At 44.7% G+C, this 19589-nt stretch overlaps 1 protein-coding gene across 3 annotated transcripts in view; it reads left to right on the plus strand.

The window, feature by feature from the left end:
* The window catches only part of PIK3R2 (phosphoinositide-3-kinase regulatory subunit 2), a 94785-nt gene that overhangs the window by 24325 nt on the left and 50871 nt on the right, over positions 1-19589 (plus strand). For 2 of the 3 annotated variants that reach the window (XM_083179226.1, XM_083179224.1), the window contains exon 2: positions 11117-11862. In XM_083179226.1, the coding sequence (XP_083035352.1) occupies positions 11532-11862 (331 nt within the window). In that variant the 5' untranslated portion in view covers positions 11117-11531. Of the gene's footprint in view, positions 1-10112; positions 10131-11116; positions 11863-19589 lie in introns of those variants that run through there. The other variant, XM_083179225.1, reaches the window with a different exon arrangement.

Here is a 19589-nt window from a genome sequence, read left to right on the forward strand (position 1 = left end):
TGTAAAGGCAGAGTGATAGGGGTTGATCCTATTGGGTCCGCAAGGTGCAGAAAGCATTTAGGCAGTCTTGATGGTACTGTAGGTGAATACCTGGCTTGTTGTTGCGTGGGAATCTGAGGCTGATGTTCATATTCATATATATTTTTTTACAAAAAAAACCTTTGCTTTATTTTTTTTTGAGAATTCTCTAATTATATTTTATTTATTACATATGTCATTGTTTAATAAATGTATGTGAATTTTTTTAAACATGGTAGTGTCTATTATTCCGTCAAACCTAAGAGCTGTATATATCTTTGTTTTCTATCTATTCGGGAGCCTTACACACTCCCCATAAAGCAGCTATAGCTATACTTGTGGTTCTTATTTTTTATCTAGATCAGTGGTTCCCAACCTGGGGTACTAGTACCCCTGGGGGTACTCTGCAGACCAGTTGGGGGTACTTGAAAATAATATTGATAATGGCGGAAAATGAAAAAGTATTTTGATGGCAGAAGACCCATTGCCATGGAGAAGAACCATGTTGTGTCACTTACTGTTCTGCCTTCAGCGTTATTAGCATCTCCTTCTGCTTTTGCCTGACCAGCAATCCACTGGTAGCTTCACATGCTGCCCTCAGACATCAGCAATCATCTACCTTGTGCTGACACAGGTGGAGGAAGCAGCGGCATTAATCCTACAGTGGGAACCCTGGAGACAATACACAACCAGCAGCCAGACACGGAAGGGCACAATTTCTGGCCGCATACTACTCCTCCGCTACTCGTTAATATAAGGACTTGCATAAGGATACGCATACCGCTCACTTCCACTCCACTCGTAAATACTGTCTATATTTTAAATTGAGAGGGTACTCATCAATGAAAAGCCTAATCAGGGGGTACGGGAGAGAGAAAAGGTTGGGAATCACTGTTCTAGATCACTATCTGCTCCTACCTCCAAGCTTTCTTCATAGCTCCCTCTGTTCATATCCAGGAAGTTTGAAACCTATCATTTTGTTTTCACTTTCTGTTAAGGAGTAATTTTGGTCTGTCTAGTAGCCTGTGGTGGTGCTTTACTATTAAAAAGTTTATAAAGATTTAGCGGCAGATTTATTAAGCTTGGAGAAGAGATAAACTGGAGATAAAGCACAGCCAATCAGATGTGTTTGAAAAAGACAGTTGGGAGCTGATTGGCTGGTGCTTTATCTCCTTTTACCTTTTCTCCACTTTATCTCCAGTTTATCTCTCCTCCAAGCTTAATAAATCTGCCCCTTAGCCTCTTTATATATAGTGATTGGCTTTGACATGGTCACAACATACCACCTGCTGTTGTGGACAGTTTACCAAGAAGGGTGTCTGCAGTAATCTGTGTACATGGCAGACGTACAAAGTACTGATGACAATAAATACCAGTTGCTCTATTTGCTGTCATTGTCCAATCACTTTTATCTATGTAGTGTATACTAGTTTCAGTACCTGGCTCCACACGAATAGTTAAAACCTGTCCAATCAGTGACTAAAAATATAAATAAAAAGTCCAGGTGCTAGAGACCATTATTAGGATTAGTTTGTGGAAAAAGATTGAATAAACCAATGTGTTTCTTGTGCAAACAGCAACTTTTCAAATCTGTGTGATTATAATTTAAGCTCAACAATATATAAGGTGTTCAACCACCAAAGAGTGCCTAATAAGTAGCATGACCGCACACACCCAAAAGTGGTATATCTATCTTCTAAAATGGTCCCTGCTACTACAAAATAGTTTGTGAGATGTAGGATGAAATCGTTACCTAATTGGAAGAAGATATACTCCTATTCATGTTGTTTGAACAGATCATCATTGCTGAGGACTGACGTCCGTTTCTGTGAGTTAGTAATTTTGACACTTAATGAAATGTTTCTGTCTGAAATGTGTAGGGCTGTCAGTGGGGCGGCAGTGTGCTACTGTCTGTGGGGCAGGGATGTGCTTCTTTTCTGTGAGTACTGTCTATGAATAATGCTAGTGGTTACAGCTGTAGCTCTCTGATGAGGTTTTGGTGATCGCTAGAAGTGTATTAGTTATATAGCGCACTTTCTCCAACAGGACTCGAGGCGCATTTGGTAACAAGCAACAATCACAAACCTGAAGTAATTCAGGTTTGTGATCATTGGGAGAAAATTAGATCTTAACACTAACTGGATGTGATCACATGAATCAAGTAACATTAAAATGGTACTTCTACGGTCATCCTCAGCTTGAACAGTATTTTCTATCCATTCTCATAAACACCACAATGGCCAATGGTCGTTATGTTTTCCAAACATGCAGATATTTTATAGCAGTTTGCTTTTTAATACCTATTATTGGCAGATGGGTCTGATAATCGTAGTGACTGGTGACTGGTCTGTGTATGGCCTCGATATATACTAGGAGTCTGACAGACATTTTATATGAGAGTGTATGCTCAGCATGAATGGGTAGTTGGCGTTGAGTATGGCGTGATATGATATACCATTCGCTCTCCCAGACAGAATTCTGCTTAGGGAGAGGACCGTTTCATTCTGTTGCTTCTTGTCTTTCAGAGGTTAAATGGACCTGGTGAAATAGCAACTTCTGCTTTTGCTGCAGACATCTGGTACTCATTACTGCTGAGAGCTCCATCCCCTCTGTAGCAAACAATAGGGTTCTCTGCATATTCCAACTTTGTCTCCAAGCATGCCCCTTTCCTCTCCCCAAATGCAGTTCATCTGTGTCAAAGCTTTTGCTGAATTCTAATACAATTTCCATCTATTGGTAAAATAGTGACAGTGTAAATATGTGCAAGCATCAAAACTTTGTATGTAAAACTATGAATATGCTGTTTAAGTCGTATTATGTCACACAGAGCACTTTGTTTTATCATTGCCAAAATGATATTTCAGAAATACTACAAACCTCTATAAATTACAACAATGTCACTGCCCATTCCCCTTTATGTGGACCTGTGACTACTTTTGTGAACTTTTTGCAATAGATCACATCTGTCATGGGCCTCTGATCTCCAGGGAACATAGGGTTCAAAAGAGCTGGAATTAATTCAAGGAATTAAATTATATCCAGATACATTAACCACTTATGTGCCACAAAATTCACTATTCATTTTATACAGTGATGAAGGGTTTGGTTTACTTGTCTCATTCTCACAAAATAACAGTATACTACAAGATCTATTCCATATAGCAAAAGCAGACTTTCCTAATATAACTATGTGCGTTCAAACAGCATTGCAATGTGCAAGTGGTACTCATTTATTTATTTGTTATTATTATGTTTCTTATATAGCACACACATATTCCGCAGCGCATTACAGAGAATATTTGAACATTCACATCAGTCCCTGCCCCAGTGGAGCTTACAATCTATATTCCCTACCACATGTACACCCACACACAGACATTCTAGGGTTAATTTGTTGGGAACCAATTAGCCTACCAGTATATTTTTGGAATCTGGAAGGAAACCGGAGTACCCGGAGTAAACCCACACAGGTAGGGGTAGAAAATACAAACTCCGCACAGTTAGAGCCATGGTGGGAATCAAACCCAATCGAATACAGTGTATTGCCAAGGAAATATGGAACGGACTACATATTAGAAACTGACAAGTAAAAAATAAATTCTATGTAAATGTAAATTTGTTATTAATTTCAAGAGAAATATTAAAGGCTTTTTAAATTGTTTATCTTTATACTTTTAGATGGACTTGGTTGTCTCCATATAATCCTGGAATTTCTAAGCTGTAATTAAGCTTTCCATCTTGGAATGTTTACATACTGTTGTTAACTGAGAGAAAAATCTCCAGTTAGGCTTCCGTGTGGTTCTACCGTAGTTGTCAGCAGCACCATGGAGCAGGGTAACATCCATATTTCTAGCCCTGAATTCTGAAACCCAATCCAGCAATGAAGTGTTAAACCTTCTCTGCCAGAATGCTGTCTGGAGAGTATTTCATTCAGAGCTATATAGCCATAAATTTTCAGTGTCTTTGTCTCCAGGGGCAGAAGTAGGAATTCTGCACAAGCAGATGTGACCTACAAACAGCATCACTCTTTTATCCACCATTCATGGCAGCTTATATAGTACTGATCTTCTAATCTTTTTTCCAGTATCTGTCTATATAGCGAGGCAAAAAAAAACCCTCCAAGTTATAAAGTTTAACCAAAAATAGGCCTAAATAATGCCTTGTAGACAATTTAATGAAGATTCGCATCACTCGGCTGGTCATTTCCTGTGTTTTAATTTGGCTATGATAACAAAGATAATTTTTGTTGCTAGTCCGATAACAATCCTCATCAACATTATGAACTGAAGGCTTTTTTGCGTAAAAAAAAAAATATATATATATATATGATCTATTCAAAGCCAATTGTATATAAACTGCACTTCATAGCATTTACCACAAACTTTCTCCCACGGCCAGCAGGGGACACTGCAGTCATCACGTATGGGGATAGAGTTGGTGTACTGGAGGAGTCGGCACTTTAAGAAAACTTTAGATGTGGCTGGCTCCTCCCCCCTCTATCCCCACCCAGACCTCAGTCTTAGAAAAAGTGCCCGGAGGAGTCGGTCTCCTGGGCAAGGATCTCCTTAGGGAGATTAGGTTTTTATTTCTATTTTATTCTTTTTCTCTTTAACTTTTTTTTACTACAGCAGTCTGATTCAGGTCTGCCGCTGAAGAGAGCCTGGAGAGGGTTCAGTCGACACTGCACGCAGTGTTTCCTCTGATACCCGTGCCACCGGAGTTTTCACTCCGGGGACCCGCCGCAGCTGCACGCAGCTAGCGTTCCGGGTCCACGGCTGTCTTCCCCCGTTCTCCAGGGCAGCAAAAGAGGGGACACGGACTAAGACGTCAGCCTGCGGCATACACTGCCAGCAACGCTGACGAGGCTGCAGGCTCAAATCTTCCCGCCTCCAGCACGGCGCGGGAAGCGTCTCAAGCGGGAGGCGGAGCTTCAGCCAGCGTCTTCAGAGCCAGACGCCATTATCCGGAGACTCGTGACAGAGCTCAGCGCTACAAGCGGTATCCTGCAGAATCGGTACACCGGTCCCTGCCTGATTGACAGCGCTTTCCCTGGGACCGCAGGAATCACACTGTGAGTCAAGGGGGAAAAACCCTGTTAGCACACATTGGGAGGGGGTTGGCTCCTCTCTCCCTGTCGATACTCAGGCCTCAGCTTCCCTGCTACCTGTTGGTGAGAGTGCCTGTGTAAGTGTGTGGGGGGGGGTTTTATAACGCTGTTAGGAGATTCTTCTACTGTTTTCTGTACCTTTGTATACAAGCGTTACAGTATGGCAGGAAAAGCTACATCCAAGGCTGCACAAAAGTTGTACTCCTGCAAAAGCTGTGGGGATCAGTACACACAACACATAAAGGGCGTTTCCTTATGTGAACCCTGTTATGCCAAAGTACAGGCTCCTTCTATAACCAGGTCCCCTGTACCCTTGCCTGCACCCCAAAACCAGGGGGATGTTCTGCAGACCCTCCTATCCAGCTTCACTGCTGAAATGGCGGCATCTAGAAAAGATAGGGAAGTGTTTCACTCCCAGATGTCCCAGCTTGCTACATCGGAGCCATCATGGGCATCATCCCTCATACAGTCTGTGGACTCACTAAAGCAGTCTGTAGCTGCCTGCTCTAGGGTCAGGCCTGCTTCCCCAGTGCCAGCAAAAAGAAGGGCTATGCCTCCCATGTTAATCACTGATGACACTGACAACTATGTTCCTCTAGAGGAAGGGGAATTTCCCCCGGACCTGATTCAGGACCCTGCAGGTGATGACCCAGCAGATGATGAGGCACAGGGTATTGAGGGTCTTATCAGAGAAGTCCGCGAGACTTTAAATATTGCGGATACTTCCGTTCCCCCTCAGGTGTCTATTTTTGGACGTGTTCAAAAGCAGACTTTAAATTTCCCTGATTCAGAGGAATTGGATGATCCTCTGATAAAAGTTTGGAGGTCCCCGGACAAGAAATTCCAAATGTCCAGGAGATTCAAAATCCTATACCCCTTTTCAGAATCTTCCAGGGAAAAATGGGAAACGCCTCCTACTCCAGATGTTTCCCTATCTAGACTATCCAAAAAGACAACACTTCCTATTCCAGGTGCCGTGTCTTTAAAAGAATCTCAAGACAGGCGTTTAGACAGTTCGCTTAAAAATATCTATACAACGGTGGGAGTTTCCTTACGCCCAGCTCTGGCTTCAGCCTGGGTAGCCAGAGCCATGGAAAAGTGGGCCTCAGATCTTGTCAACGGCCTAGAGCAGAACACTCCCAGAGCAGAATTGCTTCCATTGGCAGAGTGCATCAGAGACGCCTCTTCTTACGTGGGGGAGGCTGCTGCTGATATTTCTATCTTAGCCGCTAAGGCTTCAGCCTCTGCAGTGGTGGCCAGAAGGTCAATTTGGCTACGATCCTGGCAGGCCGAACCAGAAATTAAAAAAGCTGTGGAAGCCCTTCCTTATGGCGGAGATATGCTCTTTGGCCCTGACCTGGATAAGCTTATTTCTCAGGCCACTGGGGGAAAGTCAGCTTTTCTCCCTTCCTCTACTCCGGCTCCAAAAAGGCCTTTTGCAGCCCCCATTTTTCGTTCCTTTCGAGGTCAATCAGGGTTCAGGGGGAGATCTAGAGGAGGTTTCTCCTCATACAGGGGACGCAGAGGTCGTGGCGCCAGAGCCACACAGTCCTCCATTACCACAACTCACAGAGACCCAAAGACCACTGACAAACCAGTGGCATGACGGTCTCCCAGCTCACCTGGGGGAACCCGAGGTGGGCGCCAGGCTGTTGCTATTTGCAGACGCCTGGAGAGGCCACTGCAGAGACGCCTGGGTGCTCCAGATAGTGGCTCAGGGTTACAAATTAGAATTTGCCACTCCCCCTCCACATCAGTTCTTCAAAATAGGACTTCCATCCTCGGTGGAGACCGCAGAGGCCCTGTGCGGCTCCATCCAGTCACTCCTAAGGTCAAAGGTAATTGTCCCGGTACCGGCTCACCAAAGGGGCTCCGGTTACTATTCCAGCATCTTCGTAGTGCCCAAACCAGATGGCACTGTCCGCCCAATCCTAAACCTAAAACAACTAAACGAATTTGTGTTCTACCACAAGTTCAAAATGGAGTCTATACGATCGGTGGTGGCATCTTTAGAAAGAGGAGAATTCCTCCTTTCCTTAGATATCAAAGACGCATATCTACACATTCCCATTTGGGAACCTCACCAGAGATTCCTCAGGTTCGCCATTCAGGAAAAACATTATCAGTTCAGAGGTCTTCCCTTTGGACTCTCCTCCGCTCCTCGGGTATTTACAAAGGTGCTAGCCTGCATGATCACGGCTCTTCGTCTACAGGGTGTGACCATCATACCATACTTAGACGACCTCCTCTTAAAGTCACCTTCTCAAGAAAAGCTGATAAGGGACGCTTCTCTGACCTGTCAGTTTCTGGTTCAAAACGGTTGGGTAGTGAATTTCAAAAAATCACAATTGATTCCATCCCAGCGACTTCAGTTTCTAGGCCTCATCCTAGACACAGTCGAAGAAAGAGTATACCTTCCAATGGACAAGATCCTGACTTTGCAGAAAAGGGTGCGCCAGGTTCTTCTCCCCCGCAGAGTCTCGGCTCACCTTTGCACCCGCCTGTTGGGGCTGATGGTAGCCTCATTCGAGGCTCTCCCATACGGTCGTTTTCACTCCAGGACATTCCAGGAAAACCTCTTGACCCAGTGGTCGGGATCACACCTCCAGATCCACAAAAGGATCACACTGTCTCGGTTAGCCAGAGCCTCTCTGCAATGGTGGCTCCATACTCCGAATCTACAGCAGGGCCGCAGTTTCAGACCCTGCACATGGACCATAGTCACAACCGACGCCAGCCTCAGAGGCTGGGGTGCGGTGGCCCTGAATCACAGGTTCCAGGGGCGATGGTCTCTGCAAGAGTCAAAGCTCCCCATCAACATTCTGGAGCTGCGGGCTATCAGACTAACTCTGTCTCAGGGACACGACCTTCTCAGAGGCCGTCACATCAGAATTCAGTCAGACAACATGACAGCAGTGGCTTACATAAATCGGCAGGGAGGCACGAGAAGCCGAGCAGCCATGCGAGAAGTACGACCCATTCTGGAATGGGCAGAGAAACACGCCGTGGATTTCTCAGCAGTTTTTATTCCGGGGGTGGAGAACTGGCAGGCAGATTATCTCAGTCGCCAGGACTTCCACCCCGGGGAATGGTCTCTGAATCCGGAGGTTTTTCTCCAGATCACCAGACGGTGGGGAACACCGCAGATAGATCTGATGGCTTCCAGACTAAACCATCAGTTACCCCTGTATTGTGCCAGGTCCTTGGATCCAGCAGCAGTGGCAGTGGATGCCTTGTCCGTTCCGTGGCCGTACAGACTCGTATACATCTTCCCTCCTTTCCCCCTCCTCCCGAGGGTACTCAAGAAAATAAAGAGGGAAGCCACGGCAGTAATTCTAATAGCGCCAGATTGGCCAAGGAGGTCGTGGTACTCCGACCTCAAGCTTCTGTTGGCAGACGTCCCTTGGCGTCTCCCATTGCGACAAGACCTGCTCCAACAAGGACCATTCGCCTACCAAAACTTAAGTCATCTTCATTTAACGGCCTGGCTGTTGAGGCCGACCTGCTAAAAAGAAGAGGAATACCTTCAACAGTGATTCCAACTATGCTTAAGGCTAGAAAAGGGGTCACATCTGCCCATTACCACCGAATATGGCGAGCATACATACGTTGGTGCGAATCCAAGAAATTCCCTAAGGCGGTGTTTCAGCTGTCTAGGCTCCTACAGTTCTTACAAACAGGATTGGACTCTGGTCTCAGGTTAGGATCTCTAAAGGTGCAAGTCTCTGCCCTTTCAATCTTTTTCCATCGGAGATTAGCCCTTATACCTGAGGTCCAAACTTTCCTCAAGGGTGTCCTGAGACTTCAACCTCCATTCGTTGCTCCTACGGAACCCTGGGAGTTATCTCTGGTCCTGAACTTCCTAAAATCAGATCTGTTTGAACCCTTAGATTCAGTAGATCTGAAATACATCACGTGGAAAACAGTCATGCTTATGGCATTAGCCTCTGCAAGAAGAGTCTCGGAATTGGGAGCACTGTCCTGCCGGGCTCCTTTTCTAATCCTTCATAAAGACAGAGCTGAACTAAGAACCAACAGGGAGTTTTTACCTAAAGTTGTCTCGGCTTTTCATGTGAATCAGCCTATAGTCATTCCAGTTCTGTCAGGAGATTCAAGCTCACTAGATGCAGTAAGAGCTTTACGGATTTATTTGTCAAAGACGGCTGCCTTGAGAAGGACAGACAACCTTTTTGTTCTTTATGGGGCTGAAAAAAGAGGTTGGCCGGCGTCTAAATCAACGCTGGCCCGCTGGATTTGCCTTACCATAAAGGAGGCCTATAGGCAGGCTCAAAAACAGGCCCCAGCTGGGATTTCAGCTCATTCTACCAGGTCAGTCAGTACTTCCTGGGCTCTGGCTAGAGGTGTTTCCCTTTCACAGGTATGTCGAGCGGCTACTTGGTCAGGAACAAATACGTTTGCTCGGTTTTATAAGTTCGACACCTTTGCAAGATCTGAAGCTTCTTTTGGAAGAGCAGTTTTGCAGGAATCCGAGTGCTCTCCCACCCGGGAGTAGTGCTTTGGTATCAATCCCATACGTGATGACTGCAGTGTCCCCTGCTGGCCGTGGGAGAAATAAGGAATTTGGTACTCACCGTTAATTCCCTTTCTCCTAGGCAGCAGGGGACACTGCACGCCCTCCCAGCACTAGTCTTCCTGCCATATTTAAGTAACTTACCGGGTTATATTACTCGTTAAACTTAGCATGCCTGTTGTATGCATTGTTGGGGACTTTTTTATGTCTCTATTTGTTTGTTTTTCTAAAAATGTTCCTTGTGTGCTTGGTTCTAATATCTGTTCATATCCTCCTCCTGTCGGGTTCTTGCCCTATCATCTTCCTCTCTCGGACACAGTTTTTCTAAGACTGAGGTCTGGGTGGGGATAGAGGGGGGAGGAGCCAGCCACATCTAAAGTTTTCTTAAAGTGCCGACTCCTCCAGTACACCAACTCTATCCCCATACGTGATGACTGCAGTGTCCCCTGCTGCCTAGGAGAAAGGGAATTAACGGTGAGTACCAAATTCCTTATTTTTGTTACACCCCCCCCAGATTTGAAGGGTTGCCTTACCCTATGATATGTATATTCTTTATTCCTGTTATTTATATAGAGCACACATAGCAAGGGATCCACAGTGCCCTGTTACAGATTACTTACAATAGTAAGCAAAACAAGAACACATTTGATTTAACAGACAGTATACTTTCTTTTCTTTATGTTCAAGACCGCATAGAACAAGTACAGGGTAAATGACCATATCTGTATCAGCAGACGATAATGAAATAAGTAGTAGGGTGGCAGAAAACCCGGGCTGAGGGATTTGGTGCCATTGAATATCCTTTACGTAAGAGAATGTAGGGCATATGCGGGACGAGGCTGTTGCTCTTGAGAGCTTACTTACTATCATAGGGTCAGATTCTCTAAGCTTCAAAAGTGATAAAATGGAGAGTGATAAACAGCCAGCCAATCAGCTCCTACCTGCCATGTCACAGACTGTGTTTAAAAAATGTCAGGCAGGAGCTGAATGGCTGGCTGTTTATCACTCTACACGTTATCACTTTTGAAGCTTAGAGAATCTGGCTCTGTATATTTTTATCAACAGTTACAGTATAGTGCTGCAAATTTCACGGTCTTACATTTTTTTTGTCTGCATGAGGGGAATGGATTTCTGTTGGGAATCTGTTGTGGTGGTCACTATATGTCCATGCCTGTGCTAGGCTGACCAAATCGCTCCTTATCCAACTAGAAGTGAACTACATTGTGTTACAGATTCCCACTTGTTGCTGTAAAAGTTAACCTACTGTATATGCACTATTTTTCTATACAGCATTATTTTCACAGTACAATTATTTTCAATACATTGAATATTTGCACAAGGAGTCATACATATTTTTGCATAATTGCATTGTTCTGTGCTAAAATGTTATTTTGTTGTAAATGAGCATGTATTATTTCTCCAACAGCTGACCATTTTTTTTCCTACTTTCTGTCTTATAGGTTTGAAACAGTCAACACCTTGAGCACTGATCTAAGAAGCACGATTTGCATAACAAGAAGTCCACCCTCCCCTTCATTTTGCGTTTCTTTCATTTGCTGCATGATACCTGAAAAGTCCTGGATTATGTTCGTCGCACTTTTCTTGTGCTCGATCATCTGGCTGAATCGAGGTTTCAAGCTCAGAATAAGAGGCAGCTAGGCCTAGCTTCGTCTTTTCTCACACTAAATCTGTTCATTGAATCTGGACTTCTTCACTGCAGAAAACTGTAGAATAATGTTAATGGAAAGCCCCAATGTTTTTGTAATATAATTTTTACTCCTGTGCTTTTTTGCTGCTGCTATGCACTAAAGACCTTGTTTGGCTGCTGAGCCTTGTACAAACTTTGGAAGTCATAAGGTGGAATATTCCGTACCAATGTCAACCGAGGGGTTCCAATATCGAGCTCTGTACCCATATGACAAGGAGAGAGAGGAAGACCTTGACCTATTGCCTGGTGATGTCCTTACTGTGAGTCGAGCAGCATTGTTAGCAGTAGGCTGTAAAGATGGAGATGAGCGCGACCCAAATCGTATTGGCTGGATTTTGGGAGTCAACAGCAGAACCAAACAGAAGGGGGATTTTCCAGGAAGTTATGTGGAATATATTGGTTCTGTCCGAATGTCACTGCCAGCTCATCGCCCACGTGGGCAGCGACCTCTTCCTGCAACACCCACTACATCCAGGACAGAGCAACCAACCTTACCAGGTAAGTCATTAAGTGATTTCTGCTCATACTACCTTAAACTGAATACAAGGTTGCAGATTTTGCATGTTTATGTGGAAAAACTTGAAGCTGTGTACGCAGTCTTCATGCTTACTAACACCATATGTATACTAATATTTTTGCACAGTTATCGGATGAAGGACTTTAAGTGTTTTTTGGGTAATATAAAACTTTTATTCTTGTTTAATGTGTGAAAACCATAGTTGACATCCCTATTTGAACTTGGGCCTACTTTCTCTTTGCAATAAAGCAAGAAACTGCAAAACCCTGTTGCACTGCTGTGTGTTATATATATAATGTGCAGAGAGATCTAGATTTGGGTGAGGTGTGACATTTAATTGCAGTGTAAAGTAAGCTGTCTAGTATTTGTGGGCTAAATGCAAAAGCAGTAAGTATTTACACAGCACTAAAATCATAACCCACTCAAATCTTATTTTCTGCACATGTTGCTTCTGCCCCCCCTACAATGGGGATACGGTCATTGGGTCACCAGCAAGGTGTTAGACCACCGGTGTCAAACACAAGGCCCGCGGGCCAAATCCGGCCCGCCAGACCTCGTCATGTGGCCCGCGCAGCCGCCGCCACCCACCCCCGCCGGGCGCCGATTACATTACTGCGGGAAGCCATCACAGTGTGAGTGTCACATCACATTCAATGACACTCACATGACAACTCGAGACTGAGAGACATACCTAACAAGGTGAGGAAGCCGGGTGACACAGTCACTCCGCCGCGGCGCTCGCTGGTAGAAGGAGGGAGGCAGGACAGTGGACACAGACTTGTTAGTGTCACTGTGTGACGTGCCCGACTCCTCCCCGGCTCCTTCTGCGGGCAGCGGCTACGGCGCTGCCATGTGTGACACACGCCCGCCTGACAGCAGTGCCAGTGACACCGTGACGTGCATGCGGCTGCCTGTCGGACTTGGACGCTGGCCCGGCGGTGAGCTGCCTCCTGCCTGTGATGCCGCGCTGTGCAGCAGTGGCATCAGTTGGTTCAGTATATTTACTGTAAGTTCGGCAGTGGGGTGGGCACAGTTGTGTTGTCTCTTGTTTTCCAGACCAGTCTGTCCAGTTCAGAGTCCGTGGCTGGGCAGGCAGAGAGCCAGACCAACAGCACACAGCCGCAGCCTGAGCCCACAAATCTGCAGGGCGGCTGCCTGTGTCCTGGGTCATTATCATTATCTGTCCCACTGTCGCCACCAGTCCAGAACTCTAGCGAGAGTCCTGCGAACCCAGAGGCCCAGGTCACCTGCTGGGCGATCTGATGTCACGTCACTGTGCCCTGTCCCAGGCCCCCAGCCAATCTCCCTGCTAGTTACTTACTTACGTTATTACAAAAAACAGTAATAATTGAATGCAGTGACAATAATTTATGATAATAAAGAGTGGACACATAGTCCTACAGATACAACCGGCCCTTTGAGGGTGACCAAACTGCTGATGCGGCCCCCGATGAATTTGAGTTTGACACCCCTGTGTTAGACAGTCATTAGGTTGACATATGTCTAGGTTGACAGGGTCATTAGGTGGACATGGGGTTTTTCACTGTTTTTTGACCCAACATTTGCCAACAGGCGGTATTTCATGCCCTACCATCCACTAGGGCATGGTGGGAGAATAAAATAGTGTGCCGAGCGTAGCAAGGTGACACGGTGCACTTTAACCCGTGTCCATGTTGACTGTGTTGACCTTCAGGTCAAAAAAGCGGTGAAAACACCCATGTCGAACTTTTGACTGTCGACCTAACCTATGTCGATCTTATGACCCTGTCGACCTAATGACTTCTAAAAACTTGCTGGTGACCAACTGATCCACACCCCTACAGTGCTACATGTTTTTTTCCCCAGTAACTTGCTTTTTTAGATTACTCACAAACATGAGTCCGGACAGTTATGGGACAGACGGTGTAATGGTTAGCATTACTGCCTCACAGCACTGAGGTCTTGGGTTCGATTCCCATCATGGCCATAACTGTGCAGAGTTTGTATATTCTCCCCGTGCTTGTGTGGGTTTCCTCCGATTTATTCCGGTTTCCTCCCACAATCCCAAATTTTACTGGTAGGTTAATTGACTTCCAACAAAATTAACCCTAGAATGTCTGTGTGTACTTGTGGTAGGGAATATAGATTGTAAACTCCTCTGAGGCAGGGACTGATGTGAATGTCTGTGTGCTATATAAAAAAAACTTGTTGCCTTTTGTATGAACAGTTGTATGAAGTGTCTAAGTTTAATTGAAAAAAGATTTCCACTTTAAAAACTGCAATAATGAAAATAAGCATACTTGATGTAAACTGTAGGTATTTGTACCCTGGTGTAAGCTGTGTGGTACTGTATCTGAGCTGATAATAATTCTGTTTACAAAAACATACAGCTGTTAAGTTTGTGTTACTGTTGGAGTTTTCATTAACAAAGTGGCATTCAGTCAAACTACTAACAGTAATTGTTTTTTTTTATCTGCATTCTGATGCATACCTCCCAACTTTCTTCAAAGCAGAATAGGGACACGCGTGAGTGCCCGGAAAGGGGCGTGGTCTATGCAAATGAGGGTGTGGCTTATACTAATTAAGCCGCGCCCCATTTTCGCCTGCGAATAGACGCTATGCGCACAGTGTCTATTCGGTCAGATTGGGGGGAGCTCCCAACTGCGCCCCCCCCCCCCCCCCCGCGGTAGGGACGCGGGAACGTCCCCAAATATCGGGACGTTCCTGCGTTTAGCGGGACAGTTGGGAGGTATGCTGATGTATTTATATTTTATTCTATAAGCCAGTTTTTTCAGTTATTACTGTCGTGGTTCATTTGCTGATACAGCACATTGCATTGTGCCTTTTCCATGGGACTGTCTCTGGCCCGCAAGCTTTCGGCATCAAAGAAAGGGCAGGGATAGCCAACCGGGCGTATAATTCCTCTTTTGTTTCATGCCTGTCCCCAAGCCAGCTCCGATATCTTCCCTTGTCACGGACATTCCCTGTAGAGGACAGTGCTCTCTGCCAAGCTTCTTTTAACCCTCTTGTTCTACCAAGTACAGAAGAGATTTCATAGATCCAACATCTAAACATGAAACAAGTCTGCAACTAAACAGCATTTTTGTACTTAACTATCTGTAAAACATATCCGCTGTACTGTAATTCTTTGTTTAACAAACAGACATACTTCAAGGATTTATTATGCAGCTCTCTGACCTTCAGAAGTATTACACGTTTTCTTTTATTTGTAGTGATGAAAAAAATAAAAATGCCTCTACAACAGCATTAACAATCAGACTACCCCCACATCTACTCCAAAATTCCACGACAGGAGCAAAATTCTCACCCAAGTGCTCAAACACAGTACATGCCACATGTTTTACTCTCTAGTCAGAGTTGTCAGCTTGTGGTGTCATACGTCTTTTCACAGCAGTTTCATTTATAAGTATTAAATATTTTTTTGCCTTTCTGGACTAGGGTGAATATGGGTGCTGGATGGAAAACCAGCAATAGTGATTATAGTCTCTGGGGCTTGTCCGGACTGGCCCTAACATCACCATTGCTGGTTTTCCATCCACCGCCTATATTCACCTACTCCTTGCTGTTGGAGTCCAGAAAGGCTATTCATAGTACCAAGCCGCAACTGTGACACTATCGGACAGGACTGCCTGGGGCAGTAATTATATGACTGCATTGGGGGTATTTCTAGGAGCGGACACTTTCCAGATTCAATACCAGGGTGATGAGCGCTTGACTCCAAATGTCATGCTATTACTACTATACAGTATTGTAAAGGTAATCCAATCGCATTAGTTTTCTCCCGTTGCTTTTTTTCTTTATCTCTCTGCACATGTTACATCAGCCCCACCTGCAGTACACATGGTTTTGTCCATTTTGAAAATAAATTTGTCCTGTGATCAGGTCTGAATTAGGCTCTTAGTGGTAAACTACATTCTCCAACCTAAGTGCTGGGTGCAATGCTGTTCGCGCACATGGTGACACCACAACTAGCCTTGATGCATTCGTTAAGGCAGTTTTCTTCTTGCACGTCTGGATGCTGTGAGAGAATCCACTAGTTGCAGGTTACCAGTTCAATTGCTCCAAACACCCAACACAGATGCAGGAGATGTGTCGACATACATCTACACTCCTTTCTTGTTAGACAGCACTTCTAGTCTTTTCACAACTCGGTAGCGAAGTGTGTCTTATTTATAACTTATGCAGATACAGCCGCAGTCATACGCAGAATGTAGGCATGCTGCATATGATTTTAATCCACAGAAGCTGCTTGAGCATTGAGACCAATGTCTTCTAGTGTGTATGCCTAATATCATTAACCCTTGCCCTTTGTTAATGTCCTTTGGTATCTACCAAACATGCAGGTCAATCACCCCAATATCTTTCATATCGTTCGGTACATCCTTATTTGTGTTTTTGAAAATACAGCGTACATGTACATTATATTTTACACGCTGCCATCAAAATATAGCATATACGATGCAATACATGTATGCTATATTTTGGAGGCAGCTTGTAAAATATAATGTACATGTATGCTGTATTTTACACGCTGCCATACATGTTGGCTATGCTTTCATGGCAGCTTGTAAAATACATAGTACATGTGTTTTGTTTGTTTGTTTGTTTTAGAAGGCGTAACAAAAAAAAATAGTTTGAAACCACCTAAACCTGCCTCTGGCAATTAAAGGTAAGTAGGGGAAAAAGTGTTTATCAAGTTTTTTTATGGTGCTATGTATCCTTATAAATTTGTACTGCACTTCAGTTTTTACTCAGGCAAACTCTAGGTGTAAGTCACATTTTTTGTGACTTAAGGCCCCCATACATTAGCCCGACTTGTCCTAGAGCTCTCTCAGCCAATCAGCAATTGGCTGAGAGAGCTCTCAGCCCAATCACTGTCTGCCCATTCATTTGTAGTGGTTTTTATCCTTGCAGCTGCAGAGTGAGTCCCCGATCCTCCTGCCCAGCTCCCTCGTGGGTTCACCGGCGTACCCCCGCGCGCTGCCTCTGTGTCCCTTGCCCGGCTCTCCAGCGCCCCCCGCCCGCTGCCTATTTGACAGCGTACCATGCCCGGCTCCCCCCCCCCCCTGCAGGTCCCCAGCATCTGCCGTCGCTGACTCTGCCCTGCTCGGCTCTCCACTCGCTGCTACTGCCCGCCTCTCTCACTGCCCTCGCAGTGTCCCCGCCCCCCCCCCCCTGCTGCCCGGAGGCTGCACATAAGATTTGGGAAATCTTATGTGCAGCCGGTCCGACTACCCGACTCCGATCCGATGCGCACGGGACCGTTTGGGCCGATTTCATGCCATTTGGGCCGATTTCATGGCCCGATTTATCCGAATCGGGTGAAATCGTGCCCAAATCGCATAGTGTATGGGGGCCTTAAGATATTGTGACGGGTCACAGACTTCAGAAAGGGGGCGGAGCGTCATCGAGGGGTGGGGGACAAGGCAGCACTTGGAGCTGATGCTGCTTCCCCCCTATAGTGTGAATGGGACCTGGTTCTTTCCACTCAGGTTACCTGTTAACGCTGCACAGCATTGGAGAGAAAGAGAGAAAGAATTTTCTAGTTTCTAACACTGCACAGCAACCTGGGTCTGACCTGGGTTTAACCCTGGTCGGAATGCCAGGTCGCTGGACCCGGGTTATTTTAAAAAGCCCTTTCACACCACACATCAACCCTGCAACAACCCAGGTCGGACCTGGATTATTTGTGCGATGTGAAAGGGGTAATATTGACACTTTTGCTTTATGATGGCAAAGCATTGGAGAGAGAGAGGGTACCCGGTTGTCAGATCTTTCATCTGAGCTGCAGAGCTCTGCACAGATATGTCCCTGAAGGATCTGGGATATTTATTAGTAGGTCAGAATTTCTGAATCAACATTTCAAACAATTTTGTAAAAAAATAAAAAATCCAAAACATGTTGTTATCTAGGAAAAACCCAAGATGACGAAAGACTCAGGGGCACTTTTTTTTTTTTTTTTCAATGATCTTTAGTAAAACATTGCATTTTTATTGGTATACTGTAAAACAGATCACTATTCTTGTATTTATAAACCATGTCACACAGATGATCTTACAGTATTAATTTGTACAATCATTAAGCAGTGTAAGAAAAATAGGCAAAGCATAGAGTGTATTACTGGTTGGATGTACATCTCGTGCAGTAAACGTTTCTGCTGGCATTACATAGTAAAAGAGGGCTAGGGTACGGGGAGCCTGAAACTTGGCAAGCGGACACCCGAACTGTACAATCGCAGGCTCACTTCGCTTGACACCTGGTTACTAAAGGCAACTAGTTGTGGCGTGTATCGTGAAATTGGTATTCCATTGACCTTGCTGCTGCCACCACACATGGTGTGTTCCATTGGTCACGTGGTCCAAAGCTACAGTCACAGCCTGAGAACTAGCTGCTACTCTGTATGACCTTTATTAAAAGGTCATTATAAAAGCAACAAACATTTTTCAAAATACAAAAAGTGTATTGATAAAAATAAAAGGAATGTATCAACCAATATATATAAATATATATTAAAAAAAAATTCCCTTCGGTATTGGATAGAAAACTATCCTTTCAAAAATAGAACATATGGTAAAAAATGGTGACCTTTTTCTAGTATATGTTAAAAGTATACCTACTGGGATAATCAGCTGTACATGTAGTTGTATGTTGTACAGTATATTATACTATGCACATATGATATCCATAGCACACACATTAATATTAATAGCCTATAATATTATCAGTATAGTATTGAATATACCCGGACCAGTGACCACCTCCTCCCTAGCCCCTATATCCCCTTCCGGGTGCAGGGAGGAGGAGTTAGTGCCCACCTGGCAGCAGCTGGGTAGGAGAGGGGGGAGCGGCCGGAGACCCTCTCACCCTCCGCCGGCTGCTTCACAATGGGCAACTTTTATCACAAAAGCTGCCCGTTGCTATACTAAACACAAATGTTAGAGCATATGCGATAGTATTGTGGCGGTAACTGGCGGCGGAGGTTAGATCATCCCGCCCTATGAGTGTTATCCCTCTGCTCCTGTGCACTGGACACAGCAGTACTTTATTGAAGCGGTTGTTGCTGTAGTTGGCTAGTTCACCAAGCATGTTACACCTGTGTGTAGTGGGCTGCATGCGCAAGTTCCATACTATGCCTCCAATTTGGATTTCATGACTGTAACTCATGAGTGCATTAGATTATGTACTCATGGCTTTATATTGGCTATTCAGACACTAAAATGTAAAAACCAACTCACACTGCTCCTATCTGCATTATATGAGCAACATTGTATTGCTACGGTAACAATTTTATCTGTGGGAATTAATTGTTAATTGCCGACATTTCTTCTCGCAGCCCCCGTACTGGCAAGAAGAAATGTGCAAATAAGTGGGCACCAAATGGTACACTGTTTCACTCCCAGACTGGTAGTCACATTTGAAACCATTAAATAATGCCCCCCTGGTCTCGCTTCACTTCAGACAATTGAATTCCACCTATATATTAAATCTGTGACTAGGCATATTGATGGATTCACACATCATCTATAAGAACTAGTGACTGAAGACTACCTGTAAAATATATTTTAGCTTTAATTCGGCCTCCATTACGGCATTTTGCATAAAATGACCATTGTGCTCTGTGCAGCAGAGCTTGTGATTTCTGAAGTAATTTTGTCTGAAACTACCTACAGCTTGGAAAATAAATCTTCTGTTAGACCTTTGAGCAGCT

The sequence above is a fragment of the Crinia signifera genome, chromosome 1 (genome assembly GCF_055691185.1).
Source record: "Crinia signifera chromosome 1, ASM5569118v1, whole genome shotgun sequence".
In the NCBI taxonomy this organism is placed as follows: Eukaryota; Metazoa; Chordata; class Amphibia; order Anura; family Myobatrachidae; genus Crinia; species Crinia signifera.